Source organism: Dicentrarchus labrax, unplaced genomic scaffold (assembly GCF_905237075.1).
Source record: "Dicentrarchus labrax unplaced genomic scaffold, dlabrax2021, whole genome shotgun sequence".
Classification (NCBI taxonomy): Eukaryota; Metazoa; Chordata; class Actinopteri; family Moronidae; genus Dicentrarchus; species Dicentrarchus labrax.
Window position 1 is genome coordinate 10,973,137 of NW_026136707.1, and position 16,001 is coordinate 10,989,137.

The following is a 16,001-nucleotide window of genomic DNA, read 5'->3' on the forward strand; positions in this document are numbered from 1 at the left end:
TTTATGCATTTGGGAAAGTAACTTCTTTCCCATAATAATTTAACAGTTTCACCTTGTGTTTATGGTGTTTTCACAAAAGAGCAGGAGCTTTGATTCATTAAAGAAAATTACATTTTATTCAAGTGTAAAGAATTGTGATGGATAAAATGAGGAACACACAGTCATATAAAATAAAAGCAACAAAACAGCAGTAATAAACATATTCAACTTAAAAAAAACAAAAACACAAAATTACAGTGTTGTAAGAGCTACTCTAAGTTTCCTATAAATACAGCACAGGGAGTGAAGTCCAGGCTGGTTGCAGCAGATCACAACAGTCTTCCTCTGCACTCAGTGGATCCGCAGCAGCAGAGCAGCACCTTCCCCTCCACACTGCCCACCTCATAGTTGTAGTCCCAGGTCAGCTCTGTACCAGCCCGGATCCGCCTGCACGAGAACAGGACAAGAGTTCATCAATACGTTAACGTAAAGCTAATATAGTGCACTGATTACTACATTAATTCTTCCCCTGAAAACAGCTCAACGGCAGTGCAGCTCCCCTCACTGGTTACTGTGATCACTGTTGTCAGCTCAGCTTTAATCATCTTGATTAAAAGAAGCTCACCGACAGACTGTGAAAGCCACAGAGACAAAGCTGATGAGCTGTCAACCCTAAAAATAGTGCTTATTTAGACCTAGTTTTGAATTTAACTAAACTTCACAGCATTATAAACAGTGAAACGTACACTTACCTTGGAAATAACGTGAACTACATAGTCGGTGGCTAAAAATCTTTTAACTAAACTGAATGAAACAATTAACAAACACCTATTTTTTATATAAAACAGTAGAGAATAAAACATTTCTACACAACCCAGTAGTGAGCCTGAGGATAACATAGCAGTGCTGTGTTCCTCAAGGCTGCGTTCAGACAGAACTGCATGAAAAATATATACACACAGCTCCCTCATTCAATTCAGTGAGGGCGCTGCGTCTGATAAGTAAAACAGAAAAGGGCAATACAACGTGATCTGGCACTTGTAACGGCCAAACTTTATAAAAGCACATTCCTGGTAAATTACTTTGTAACTTAATAGGACCAATGTGTAGGATTTAGAGGCATCGAGTGGTGAGGCTGCAGATCAAAAATCTCTCCCATTCCAAGCTGATTTCTTTGGGTGCAGCTGGAACAAGTTGAGAAAAGGACATATAGCTGATATAGCAAACTTTTAAATATGAACACATCCAGCAGTTATGGAGCAACATTATCCTTCATCTGAAGTCATGTTCCTGATCACCTGACAGCCTGACAATATTCACTGCTCACAACTCCTGAGGGAAATATCTGTAGCTGCTAAATGCTTCACTATATTCACCAGCTAGTTGCTAACAGTGTTTGCCATGTGGTTCTGGGCAGGTAGTGTACTGTGGGTTTTTTACGTCTTTTTTTCTGAAAACAGCTAAACAGTAGTTCTTTGTGTCCACACAGCGAAACAATGAGCTGAGACTCACTATAAAGCTCCGTAAAGCTGGGGGGAGCTGCAGATTCAGGTGATAATTGTCTGCAGGTTCATGAGTTCTTCCACATTTGTCATTTAATACTTTCTTATTATAAAAATATCAATTACAGCTGCCTTAAACATCTTTTCTGGATCATACTTCCTTGTCTCACCGATACCTCCAACAACAAGCGCGCCCCCACCATCGCAACTCTTTGCCTGTTGTTCTGGTCCGAACACCCATTTTAACACTTCTGAGATTGTTAAAAGCTCAAAGCCAACATAACACGATCTGTGGCTTAAAATTTGTTTCAAAACTCACTTGCTGGCAAAGAACGCCACCCAGGGAAACCGCAAGTCGTGTGTGTCCACAAACACATTCTGGACGAAAAGGTTTGGACTACAGCTGTGCTGTAATACAGAGAGGACACAATCAAAGATAAATACATAGAAACAGAATTAATACATAGAAACAGAATTTATTTAAGTGGCATCAAATGGTTACACACTAAGATCCTGTAGATTACACACTTACATTGAGGTAACGTCCAAGGTTTCCTTCCAACTTGGCATCAATGATGTAGCAGGACTCTTCACCATCAAAGAACAGACGGGTGTTTTTGGGAGTGTTCTCCCCACCTCCTCCAGTCTGTCCCTGCTGTCCTGTCTTTCCTCCCTGACCTCCCGGCCCTCCACCTCCTCCGGGAGGACCTGTTTTTACCATCATCCCGTGGCCGGACTTCAGGGCGATGCCTCTAGTAGATTTGACTGCTACCTGCTTCTTAGTCACACCTGAGGCACAAACAGCAGTAACAGGAACAAGCACAAAAGAAAATAATGAAAAATGAAAACAGTCAAAACCCCATAAAGACCACGATCAATGTGATGTTAATTCAAGTCTCTCTTCTCCTAACCCGGTGTGACTTTCTCTTTCTCCTTGTTGTCGTCAGATCCAGAGCTGATGGTCTGAACATCATCACTGTCAGAGAGAGTCATCACATCTTGCTTCTTCCCCGTTTCTGACTTCACTTGACTGCAAGAAAAACAAACTGAATCTGAATGGCAATCTAACTTTACGAGATTTTACTGATCACAGAGCTGCAGAATTGTTGTTAATTGAAATATGTTTGAAATCAGGAAAAACTCAATATCGATCTAAGCACACTTTAGAAAGTCCAACACACCTCTTGCTGTCTCCAGATTCCTGTGATGACAGGAAAGGAACAGAAAAGGAAGCGTCATCAATCATTATGCAAGAAAATCATAATGCAGAATCTCCTAAAATAAGAGCCACATTTTTACTATTGATTCTCTAACAAAAGATAATACATCCAAGAAGAGACTTCTTATGAGCAGTAAGGTTGTGTTTTTATTTCTATGTGTGAGACACCGCAGTTATTTTAAAAAGGTTGAGCACACAGAGCTCAGTTCCATGAAACATTATTTTTACTTTATCTCCGCTGTACTCACCTTCTTTAGCCCCTGGCTGGTAAGCCAGGAAGCCACTTTGCTTTTCCCCGTTTCCTCTGGCATGGACGGTGGCTTCTCATCATCTGTTCCTTTGGCTGACGCACTCAATCCATCTTTACTGTCTTGACTCCCTGGAGCAGGAAGGAGAGAGGTGTGTGAAAAGACAAAACAGAAATCTTGCACTCACTGGACTCACAAAACCCCAACTAACCCTTCAAAGTTTCCAAATTTGACAGATTTTTCGATTAGGGATGCAAATAACAATTATTGTCATTATGAATCAATCTATAAATTGTTGTTGTAACTGATGAGCCATTTCATCCACAAAATGTCAAACACACTGGAGAAGACCAACTACAAGTGCAAAAAGTCTCAAGTAATGTTTTATAATTTCTTATTTTTTCTTACTGAAAAATTAAGTTTATTAGTATTTATTTATACAAGTTTTAGCCAGCAAAGGTTTTTTTAATTCTAAAAGATTTAAATGTTTAATCATTCAGCAGAACTGTTGTCCTTAATATTCCGTTGGAAGAGATCTTTTCATCACTACTGCTCAGCTACTGCCTTGATTTAATTTAACATCTTACACCAACAGTGGGGTCAGATAAGGCTACACATTTAACACACATATACACAACCAGGCAATTTCACACCAAGACCCCAACAAAGTCTAATGTGTGCACGACATTTATTCAAAGCAATCATTCAACATTTTTGGAAATATGTAGTAGAAAAGATCTCAACACCACTATATCTGCACTGTACATATGGAGCTAGAGGCTCTGTACAGAAAAGTTGTGGTTTTACGGAGGGGTTGTTTGCTGGACCGTTTCATTACCTTACAGGCGAGATGAGAGTGGTATTCATAATTTAACTCTTGAATAAGAAACTATTCTTTCATAAAAACTGAACACTAGCAGTGTCTTCCTCTGAGACACACCTCCTAAAGGTGCCACCTGCTCACCTTCCTTGTTGCCCTTGACCTGACCACGTGTGGTGTAACTCCTCCACACAGAGCTGGAGGTGTAGTAGTTCTCCTTCACAAACGTGTCGTCCGAGCTGTCACTCTCGTCTTCACTCTTCGAATCCTTGTCATCGTCGTCATTGCTGTCCCCCGATGAGCTTGGGCTTCGGGCTGTGGCAGGAAGAAAAAACAAAAAGCATGTGAAACATCATGTAGAGAATCGAGGAAGATAAAATGTCAGCTCGGGTCAAGAGCGCAAACACTGCCACCAGGTCCTATTGGAGTCTAGCTTTAACTCTCACCTTTGGATTTGGACTCACCCTTCTTGGGCGGTCGCCCCACAGGGTTAGTTGATACTAAAGCAGATGGTTGGATTTTTATCTTCGACACATCCACACCGCTCCCCTCGCTGTCCGAGCAGTGAGCCTCGCTCTCATAGCCCTCCTTGAAGTTCTCCACACTCTCTATATGGTCCAGATTAGCAAAATACTCGTCGCCCATCTCCAGACCTTCTTTATCGGCAAAGTCGTCTGTCAAGATTTTACCTGGTGAAGTGGAACAAAAAGGGGTAAAAGGAGAAGGGATCAAGTCATCATCGTTGTTGTACTATTATGAATAAAATTGAAGACTGATTTCCATCACCTCTGTCTTTAAGAAACCATTCTTATAAGTCTGTTCTGTTTCCTCACCAGCATAAATGCAGACAAAAGAGCCTTTGGCCACATCATCCAGACAGCGGATGCCCCAGCCTTTGTTCTGAGTCTTGAAGAGCTGGAGACGCACCTGCAGGCCATGCTGCACCAACCGGTTGGTGCACATCTGAGAACAGCATTTGCACCGCTTATTACACTCGTAGATCCTGAGAGAGGGAGCAGGGGAGACAACCAAATTAGCTGTAATACTTAACAGTAATTATCTTCTTATGAGGTTATGAGGGGTGAGAGTGAGTTGTGTTTCTGCAGAGTACACCACAAGTGGGAGATGCACAATGTCTGACCCTGTCGGGAGGCACTCCTCTAATCGTTTGTGCAAATATCCAGCATTTGGGTTGATCTGTGCCCCGGGCGTACAACCTGTGGCCTGAAGGGTCAGCTGGTGGCAAGAGCATTTGGACCTGTAATAAGGACACAAAGACGTTCTCAGAATATTAACATTGGATGAAACATAAATAATTGGTGGGTCATGGGTGAGCAACTTCACTGACTTGTCTCGACAGCCATCAGTGCATTCACACCCAACCAGGAAGTCTGCACTGGTGTTGATGTATACTCCATCTTCGGGAATACGTTCTTTACCTTGAAGAAAGGAGAGGAAGATCAATAATTTATTCACAGGGATGTAATTCACAATTAGATACAAATCAAGATATGATATATCATATGATATGATTTTCTCCCGATTTTCTTTAACTAAAAAACAAACCTAGGAAGCATATTTTCCCTTTATCTCTCCAGTAGGTTACAAACTGTGCAAAAACGATTCATGTTTCCTTCTCTTTGTAAAAATGAAACAGAAGTTGCCTCAATACCACGACTGATATTCATTTTTCCATCTCATCGATTTGAATGTTCACATATTTGCATCGCGATATATCTTTACATTCACTTTTTCCACAGGGATTGTTCAGAGAAGGTAGGGTCAACAACAGGCAGCTGCATGGACACTTTTTGCACATAACACGGAGCAGGAGGCAAAAGGCAAAAATAGCTCTCTGAAAACTAAAAGCAAGATAAACAACATAAATTAAGTGAATAAAAACTTGAAAAACTAGGAGATCAAATAGAAATGTTTTTTCATTCATGCTATTCAACGAGATTCCTTGTAACCATTTAAAATGTGTCCCCTGCTGTGACGAATGTCTTTGTCAGCTGGAAGTTGTCACATGTACAAACGCCATGTTTCCATCTACCCACTAACAAATGCCACAAGACTTCACAATATGAGCCCAATACTGGCCCAGCCTGACAGATTTGGGGATGGTCGGGATGATAAAAGTCTGCCAAGTCACAGTATAAACAATAAAGACTACTCTACCAGTTTAGCATTGCAGTCCTGCAGCACAGTCGCACACACAATGGAGATTTTACAAAAAAGGATAAAAAACGGTGCAGTATAACTGGAGATTACGTCTTTTTTTATTCCACGCATTCTTCTTCACTGTCAAAACTCGGTGCCTACATTATCCACAATGCAACTCAATCACTGACAGTGACATCTGATACCGTGATCATGTTGAAAAACAGAAAATATTGTGCAGTCTGATCCCAGCACAAGCCCAAATAAATCTATCCCGTTACCATCTCAGTGTATTCCTTACTGTAAGCTACATCAGGGGGCGGGGTGGAATCAATCTCATTGACGCAGGAGAGCGGGATGTCCTCCTTCCCACCAGTGATGTCAGGAATATAATAGATCGGCCTCTGTGGCTGGAAAGGCCGGTCCACGAGCACATAGGGGTCTAGACAGAACATCTCTAAGAATATAAAGTCACAGCGTGTCTGGAAGAGGTAGTGCTGGATCTCTGCCATGTTACGCAAGCAAAGCCCACACGGGGCCTTGTAGATCACGTGGAAGGACATCTGAGGGGGTGGACAAGTAGAAGACAAGTGTTGTACAAATTCAGTTCAACTGCAAAGCATCTTTTTATATTTCAAGGTTAGGGAGAAAGTAGTTTAGTGCTTCTTATCCACTTCTCAATTCACCTGCCGTTCCTTCAAATTTACCTTGCGGTTGACTTTGCGTCGTCCTGTCATGCGTCTGAAATCGTACAGTAAAGGTGTGAGGAGGGGGTTCTTTCCTCGGTGCGTGTCTGGTTTTGCAGGTCGGACGCGATTCAGACATGCGGGCTGACAAGTGTGCGTCAGGTAGAAGATGCGGTCTGTTGGAGCTCGGTATGCGGGCTGAGGTGGGATTGTGGTCAACGCGTGGGTGATAGGAGGAGGGGCAGGAGCAAGAGTGGGCAGCTGTCTCTGATACGTCTGAGTGAAAGTGGGCGTAACAGTGGTTTGGGCAGTCAACATTCTCACACTATGGTTTGACAAATGAAAAACAAAGAGAAAAAGATCAGTTACATTTAAATTAAATCACTTTTAACAGCATTTTTCTTTTCTTTTTAACTGTGTCACAACTTATTAGACCAAACAATCAGGTGGACTCACCCAGGGAGGTTGCTGGGACTGGAGGAAAGAGACTGCATGACTTTAGAGGCATGAGTGCCTCCTACCCCGGGGACAAACGGAGAAGTACTCTTCTTTGCCATCTGATGTTTATTGCTTGAAGACAGAGAGGAGAGAATTAAACAGTCAGTCAGCATTAAAAGTCACCACTTCCTCTTAAATAATCTAGGTTTAAAACGCCACTAATCTAATATATAACTAATATTTTTCATGAACAAAGCATCAAACTAATGTGTAATGTGAAAGCTGCTGATGGTTTTTGATTTCCATCAGGAGTTGGTGGAGCTGAAAGAGCTAAATAAAAAAAGTGAATATTGTGCTTAAAATCATCAGGTCACCAAGAAACAGATGAATTTAAGAACAACAGTTTGCCTTATTAATTCTATGAAGTGATAATATGTCAGTGTTGTGTTTTTAGTTTGTTGTGTTGCCCCCAAATGGCCAAAAACACCAGGTTGAAAAGCAGTGTTTTGCTGATCTCTCTGGCGGGAAATTTAAAATGTGCTTCACCGCTAACCGCAGCCAGCATGAGGGTGGTTAGGTGAGATCAGAAGTTTCATTTGTTGCACCTGTAAACCACATGTCACACTTCTACTGCAGCAAGGTGAGTGGTTGAACCACTGGGGGTTCGCAAAAACAACATTTTCAGAGGGTGTTAAGTTAACACTTAAATGAAAAAGTCAGATGAATTACCACTTTCTTTCAACACAGCCGGCAGCAAAAACAAAAACATGAATTAAATATTTTTCTCCCAGTCTTGCCAGGGTTTGTTTTGGTCACAGTTTAGATTTATAATGTCTGTATAAGACTGAGGATGAAGCTCTAACCGGGTCATAAGCTGATATTAGTCATTTGTTTGCATGCTGCTGAGTATACATATATATGTGTATATTGTACCCAGTGGTACTTATGTTATTCTCCACCTCATTTTAAGGGTTTAATCACACACTGCTTTAATCTGCTCACCTTGCTTTTCCTTCTCTTTTCTCCTCACACACACATTGTCTCTCTCTCTCCACCTGTCTCTCCACCTGTCTTGCCCCACCTCTTTCTGTTCCTCTCTGGCTCATATAGAGACAACAATATGTTTTCATAAAGTCGATCAAAAAACACAAAAGTCGCGTTTTGGATTATTAATATTAATATTATTATTATTTTGGATTTTCATCGACGATTCCGTTGCCATGACAACGGGCACCATAGCGAACACCGAAACCGTTGCAGTCGGGAATGACAGCGGCACCAAGCTGAGGGCTGAAACCGGCTCAGATTTAACCCGGGTTATCAAGGAGAGTCCGGGTTAACAAACCCTGATACACTGCTGTTAAACGGTACAACGGCGGGGATTTAACATGTGAGTTAGTTGAGTCGGTGTCAGCTTAATCTGAGGCGGTTCCCACTTTAATTATATAATAATGGTAATAATCGTTGCTCCGTGTTTGTCCCTAGAGTAATCGATAATGATATCAGGATATGAGGAGAAAGGTTAACGGACTAATCTCACCACAGCAGGAGCCAACAAAGACAGGGAGTACATTCATAAGTTACATTACAGTGGCCATGTTGTAGCCTCTCTATTTACCTCTTACCGACCTTTATTTATAATATGATTAAATACGACAGGTTAAATTTAAAGATTAAAGTGGTAAATTAACGAGAAAAACATCTCTCGTTAAAATAAATGTACCCGTTAATGAATTAATGTGTACGATACATTTATTGCTCTATGAGTGAAATCAGACATGGTGTCTGAGTACTTTAAACCCTGAATTAAGATCTGTTGATGTTAGAGTAATTTATAACTCTAGCTGCACCCCAGTGGAAAGCCACCTGGCAAAGAGTCAGGATGAAAACTAATAAATACATAATTAAATAAATAAATGCTAGCCTACATATCAGATCAAATAGATATGATATGATGAAATACCTGAACACTGATGCTATGAAATGACTTTCTATTGATATAATCTTCCTCATGTTCTTCCAGAGGCCCTCTTATGGGGACAGTCAGCCACAACAATCACCCTCTGGATTCCTATGGGAAAAGTGTTCTGTATATAGGCCTAGCCTTTTTATTTTGTGAATTACCTGCAATCACATAAAAAGCTTCTGTGATTTAAAGGATTAAATGGGAACATAAAGGCATTGTGGTCCTAGAAGCTGGCATATATACTGAATTCCCTCAAATGAGAATGTATATCTTTTATAGATAACATCATCAGGGTACGTCAGAGAGTTGACTGTCTCCAAACAACCTCGCCCTCCGCAGTGAGCCTCTCACAATCCGTGAAATGTCGACTGTGTCTTTCAAATGTGGTGGTTTCTTTTCCTCACAGATTGTGGGCAGAGAAGAGAGAGGTGGTTCACAGGGTAACATCAGGTTAACCACTAAGATAACTTGCTCAGAGCAGTTTACACATGGAGCATAAACTGTCATGACAACACACCTCTGGGTAAAACGTATCCACATTTTGTAGTTCTAATTACACATCAGAACTTCTGTATTTGTTTTAAACACGTTGTAAAAAGTAATTTAGCCCGTTGCACCACAATCAGTAAACGTCACTTACTCAACACGCAGAGGCTGAGGGGTTTGTTGTGGCTGTGGAGGGGGAGGACGTTGTTGAAGTTGTGGTGTCTGTGAAGGCTGGCTGGGTGAGGATTGCGGTGTCTTGACAGGAGAGGCTCCAACATGTCCATCGCTGGTGTACTGAACTACTGGGCCTTTACTTCTCAACGCCCCTGGAGAGTGAAATGGACAGTGATTAGGGTTTTTGACACCAGTGCAAAGCTGAAAACAAATCTCTTCCACGGGACATAAATTAGGTACAAATAAAAGGTGTGAGTGGGTATGGTACCCATGTTAGGTCGCGTCCTCTGCTGGCCAGCCAACTTCTTCTCCTGGGTGTTGGCGGTGGTCATCTTCAGGTTGAACATTGGCTCCAACCTGGTGGATCCTCTATAGATCCACTCGCTCCTTTTATCATCCTGATCAACATAAAACGAATCAATAACTTTACTCTCTGTCAACTGCTGCACTGTCAAACTATTAAACAACACATTTATGTAAATTAATGTGGATGTTGTTGGCAGTGAACAGCTGTCTAACTACAGTTGTTTTATTACTTAAGCCGACGTACCAAAAAGAGGATCTTGACCAAGCTTCCATCCACCTCCTCCACTTTGCTCTTCCACCAGGTTCCCTCCCACTCTGTCTTGATGATCTGTCCGACCTTTAGGAGCACCATAGGCCTGCTGGGATACGCGGTGATGTACTCCTCAATGAAGTCGCGGCATGATGCATCCTCTATGTCCTCCCAGGTACACTTTACTGTGAAAACAAGAATAACCTCACTCTTTTATTGGTTCCTCTTTTTTGATAGAGTTTGATTGTGTGATTGATTTTATAGAGTACTACTAACATTCAAACAGATTATTAGTAGAGATTCAACTGTTCCATTAATAAAGGTTTGGTTAGGTTTAGGCACAAAAAACATCTTGGTTAGGATATATTCATTAATTTTACATATACTCTACAAACATTTTTTGGGCTGGACAGATTACAAGAACAGAAAGGGAAAAAAGAAAAATGGGCACGTACATGGTCGGCAAATTGGGTAGAGTTCAGGTAGTGTCACATATGAAGCATAGCCATCATCGAAGAAGATCAGAAACCTGAAACAAAAGATATTTTAACTAGAGCCTGACTGATTCACTTATTTTCTAAGTGTACTTACTACATATCTTGATAGAAATTCTTTAACATAATCTGAGGAACCAAAAATGTTTATGTTGTGTGTTAAAAAAGCCGATATATTGTCAGTATGTCTCATATATTGATATTGGCCTTTAAATAGCGTTGGTAGGGCTCGAACATCAACCAAACAAATGCAATTAGCATCCCCACCCATAGTTTCCCTCTTTAGCTCTATTTATTTAGCTTTACCTCATGCGGTTCTTGTTGTTGGGCATCTCTGCTACTATCCCAGCATAGAGCCACACCAGGTTGCCGTCCTTGTACTTGGCGACTACACGAGCCCCGACATACAGGATCTCCAGGGTGGGGTTATAGTCGAAAGCCACGTGATTTCCAGACAGCAGACTCTTTCCTTTATCAAACTTCACTTTATACTTGAATATGCCGTTTCCTGAACACAGACAGAGGTTGTAAAGACAGCAGAACAGGAGAATTCAAGCATAGAACACATATAGATAATAATAATAATAATATATACAGGAAACATTTAATGTTGAATGAAGTGTTCTGGTCACACACCGACAGGGCTGATAGCAACGAGGGTGCCTCTGTGCCAGGTCTTGGTGCGTTTCTTTCCCAGAATGCTCATCCCGACTCTGAGCTCATCTTCTGTCATGTTTGGTTTCGGCTGGGTCATGGACTGAGATGGAACCTGCGATACAAACACTGCTGGTGCTGAACTCTGAATACCTGAAGGGTAGAAAGACCACAAATATGTTTAGTATGAATTATATAAATACTTTGTCACAGATACGATGCATGTAACAATTCCTGGGTAAGGATGTTAGCTCACCTGACTGGGATGGAGGGTGTGTTGGAGATCGGAGCAACGGAGCACCTGGTGAAGGTTTGCTGACCATTTGGACCAGTTTCTGCACCTGCTGGGAGGTTTTCTGCAGAGCTGCGGAGGCCTCTTTCACCTGGAAAGATAAATAAAAAAGAACATTTATCATCATTTGCATTCAATGAACGGTGTAATCTTCCTCAGTGACTCACTACTGCTCACTGACACCAACAAGGATTATTAACATGCACTATTATCATATACCTGCAACTGAAACCACTGTTTTCCATTCAAATAAATTCTGTAGTCCTACATACAGTTCACTAAGGATTGTTTTCTAACTGTATATTTCTGTGCTTCTTATGTTTCATATTTAAACTACCACTTCAAATACAAATTCTGTTCTATAAAATGTATTTCATTTGGTGCAAAATAATGGCAAAGGTCATAGGTTCCCCAAATGTGTGTCGATAAGAGGAGATCAGGTTTCTGGTTTGTGTAATGGAAATATTTTCAGAACGCTGTTCTTTCTTTTAATACTTGAACATTAGATACTGAGATGACTATACCAGCAGTGGCCCCAAACCAATCTGATTTTGAGACCCCTAATTTAACCCCCAGTATTTGTTAGTTTTACATATAATGGAAACAAAGCTTTCAAACAATTAAGATTTAAAGAAGCAAAGTCCACAAAGAGTTTTATAGAAGTACAGCAGCAATAATGCAACAGATTTAAACTCCCCTTCAGAACAGCCCACAACAAACATTTAGGTGTTAATACAAGTCAATGTAATAAGGATCCTTGTTGTTCTCACCACCGGGTCTTTGGCAGGAGTGACGGGCTTCTTTGGAGGAACCACTGAAACATTGTGAAGAACAGAAGAGGAGCAGATATTTAATAATCTGATTGTTTCCATGTCGCAGTAGCAATGAATGGTAACTGTTCTCATAAAAAAAGGCAGCGCGACTTACAACAGCCAACAGCAATGACGTCGTCGTCATCGTCATCATCTATCTCGATGACCTCAGAGGACAACACGCCTCCTCCGCAGCCTTCATCCTCTGAGCTGCTCTCACGGTAGACGAGACCGTTCCTATGGTAGGTTGCCTTCACCAGTTTCTCACACTCCAGTATGGACCTGTGGAGGAGACACAAACAAGTACTGTACAACCAGAGATCCTGTCCAGCTGATCAGTATCGCCACAAACACTAAGCAGGTTGTGTATCGGCCATGTTGTGACTGATCCCCTTAAATACAATTTCTTCACCAGTGTATAAAATTCTTTGTCTCCACTATATTCGGTCTCAGCTGGCCGCCAATTCAAGTTTCTGTTTGAGATCCATAGCAACCACTGGCCTCGTGTTACCTTCCATAAGAAATATTCAATCAGTTTTGCACAACAAGCTTTACAGATTCTCAATGTGGGCGAGAGTCCAGCTGGGGACCGTCCCCCACAGCACAGCCCGCTGTCACACATTACACCCACAACCAACCATAACTCTTGTTCTCTGTTTAGCATAAAATATGAAAAGATCACACTGTTTACAAAAGGAAATTTAAACATAATGCATAAAGTTAAAAAGGCCAGCAACACAGTCAGACCTACAAGCACAACCTGCCTCCCAACAGATCAAAACAAGCACTGCAAGTCACCATCGGCACACAGTCTATCACTGAAGCTTCACTGTTTGTAGAAATTCAGGGCATCCTTTATCCCAACAGACTGGACAGAGTTCCCGCTCTTTATAAAAAATCATTTTCCAGGAGTTTTTCTTGACAATAAATGACAGCACTTGCTCAGACACTGTCAAATAAAGTACAGCTAGGCCTACTCTTGACACATTTAACCCCAGTTTTATCACTCCATTTTAATAATGTAGGGTTCATGATGAAGTGACTCAGGTTCGTTACAGGTACAGTAGGTGTTCAATGTTTGAGGGAGACTCTACATTAGCTTGCTTTAGTAGTACAACTAAACTGACTAGAGGTTACAAGTTTTTCTCTAACTATGACATTAATTTGGCCAAAAACAGCTCAAATATTATTTTATTTTCCAGGACAACATCAATTATTTGCAGGATATTTGGTTATTTTAATCAAGTTCCAGGTGTTTGCATGACTGGAAAACGAGTCTCTACATTTATGTTTTCCAGGTTTGAACCCTGTATAGATCTCTTAAAGTACACTCAAAGTGTGTTGACTTAATTCACGATGCAGGTGTATAACAGTATTTAATAATAGTATAATAGTGTTTCCAGGTTTATCTTCACCTAACACTCTCTTTTTTTTTTTCTTTTGAATAAAGCATCATGCTACCTATGCTTAAAAAACTGTACATTGACTAAAAACAAGTCTAAATAAATACAATAAACAGACTCTGGGAAAAGGGTAATGTCTGCTTACTGGTTGGCATCGCTGAGGAGCATCTCCGTCTTCGCCTCCTCTTCTTCTTTCTGCTCCACCCATTCCTTGAGCTCCGTCAGCTGAGCCTTCTTCTTCTGTACGATCTCACTCTTCTCCACGGCTTCCTCAATCCACTTCTTCAGCTCGTCCAGAGAAATGCCCAACTCTTCCTCCAGACTGGGGTCCCAGCCATCCACCTCCATGCTTCGGAGCGAAAAACAGGACGTGTAAATATCATTTCCACATATTAACGTGTGAATATTCTGGGTCTCAATGCAGTGTTCAAAAACTAATTATGTGTTCCAGCATTACTTTTACTAACAATATTCAGATTATGTTGTTGTCGTCAATTAGCAACAGAATAAAAGGGAAAACATTAATGTATTTGATCACTTTATGGTATTTCCAAATATCCTTAAAGCAATTAGTCAGTTAATCACTTATTTGATCAAACATTGGTGAGTGTTGCTGTAAACTAAATATGTAAGAATTGAGTGTGTTGGCCAGATAACAAAATCTGTTATTAGTTCTGACTGCAACAGTGAAACACAAGTGCTTGTTCTGAACATGTTTTATATTTTCTATGTGATTTAGCCATACTGTGACAAACATAAATACTGGAATACAGCTGTATTAATACCATTATGAGGACTCCAACCATTGCTGACATATCTGCAAAGACTCATGATGAATGCATACTGATATATATATAGAAGATTATTGAATCCCTGATCATATGAGTCTGTTTCCAGTGTGCAGATAGAGGTCTACAGGGATTGTGTGTGTGTGTGTGTGTGTGTGTGTGTGTGTGTGCATCAATGCGTGCACTGCAGACTTGTGAGGTCGTCTACTGTGGAGTTTGTTGTGCAGGTTTAAAGCTTGCACACTGGACAGGGTGACACATGCATACATATACAAACTTCTTCCATTTCAGCCAGACTTTAACATGCTGCCTTTTGTTCAGTCACACAAACACACAAGAGACGCAGGGGCTGACGGTAACTGCTGTCCCCACCATAATAAACAACTGCACACTGGTACTGATGTAGCACATTAGATACATTAAATAATAACAATTATCCAGTTTACATGTAGTCTTACAGAAGCTTCCAGACCCTGAATGGGAGAGTAGTTTGCTACAGGTTAGCACAACAACAGACAGTAACAGACACCCGTTAAATTAACGTTATCTTTATAACTTCCTCTTTTAATCTGACCACTAACTCAACCGACTGTTACTTCATTCACACTTCAATCAGACACACTGAGGACAAACATGGAGGAGCTGAAAGGAGACAAACTGAAGCAGGCTAGCTCGTTAGCTTAGCATTAGCATGGGGGAATGTCTCCTCCGCTGACTGACTGATGCAGGTGTCTTGAAAACGAGCAACCCTGTGTCCTCCGGGGCTGCTCCTCAAACACACACCGGGCGGTGACTTCGTTTGGGTACATCGCTCAACACTCACTCACCCTTCGCTGCTTTCCATCCTGTCTGCTCGTAAATATAAGGGTAGCTAGCTAATGCTAGCGGCTAGCTACAACAAGGAGTGCATGCTTTGTTTCGCGGGGCACCCGAAGTGGGCGGTGTTATCGGGCGCCGTTGTGTTCTGTGAAAGACGAGAGCTCCGCCCACCCGGGTTGTGCAGGTGTTTAAAACCTTGCGCCTGAACTACAAGATGCTGTTCACACTAATTATTGTTATTTCTGGTTTAGCACATATTAACTCAGTTAAGCTCTAACTACAATATTATATGGGACTTAATTAAGATCAGCTGTGGAGATAATTAAACAATTATCCCTTTTTAAACACATTCTTTATTCTGATGGATACTGAATAGAACTCTTCCCAGTGTTGGATTTACTACTTTGAGAGTAAACTATATCTTCCAAAAGATATTAAAACACCCTGAAGTCACATATAGAAATTAGTTAATTGATGATTATGGAGTTTGTGAAAGATCTGAATA

At 41.1% G+C, this 16,001-nt stretch overlaps 1 protein-coding gene across 5 annotated transcripts; it reads right to left on the reverse strand.

Annotated features, from left to right (window-relative positions):
- Positions 1 to 88: 88 nt before the first annotated feature.
- Positions 89 to 15,618, reverse strand: setdb1b (SET domain bifurcated histone lysine methyltransferase 1b). Of its 5 annotated transcripts, none has more exons than XM_051406882.1 (25): positions 15,505 to 15,618; positions 14,035 to 14,238; positions 12,602 to 12,768; positions 12,445 to 12,488; positions 11,639 to 11,765; positions 11,365 to 11,535; positions 11,035 to 11,236; positions 10,690 to 10,763; positions 10,229 to 10,419; positions 9,947 to 10,076; positions 9,659 to 9,830; positions 7,071 to 7,184; positions 6,636 to 6,939; positions 6,230 to 6,491; positions 5,117 to 5,207; positions 4,910 to 5,026; positions 4,602 to 4,771; positions 4,233 to 4,457; positions 3,913 to 4,083; positions 2,949 to 3,079; positions 2,663 to 2,682; positions 2,393 to 2,511; positions 2,014 to 2,270; positions 1,801 to 1,889; positions 89 to 426 (listed from the first exon to the last, which is right to left on the reverse strand). In XM_051406882.1, exons 1-25 carry the CDS (start codon positions 15,519 to 15,521, stop codon positions 309 to 311), a joined length of 3,687 nt encoding a protein of 1,228 aa, XP_051262842.1. In that variant the 5' UTR covers positions 15,522 to 15,618; the 3' UTR covers positions 89 to 308. The 5 variants fall into 5 exon arrangements, with proteins under 5 accessions (XP_051262842.1, XP_051262839.1, XP_051262838.1 ...); XM_051406879.1 differs by having other exon boundaries at positions 4,215 to 4,457; XM_051406878.1 differs by lacking the exon at positions 15,505 to 15,618 and adding an exon at positions 15,398 to 15,498.
- Between the last annotated feature and the right edge of the window lie 383 nt (positions 15,619 to 16,001).

Coding starts and splice junctions, on each gene's coding strand:
- setdb1b (XM_051406877.1), bottom strand. CDS start 15,486: ATGTACCCAAACGAAGTCACCGCCCGGTGTGTGTTTGAGGAGCAGCCC. Junction 12,769..14,034: donor CTCCTCAGCGATGCCAACCA/GTAAGCAGACAT, acceptor TCTCCTCCACAG/GTCCATACTGGAGTGTGAGA. Junction 5,027..5,116: donor ACTGATGGCTGTCGAGACAA/GTCAGTGAAGTT, acceptor TCCTTATTACAG/GTCCAAATGCTCTTGCCACC.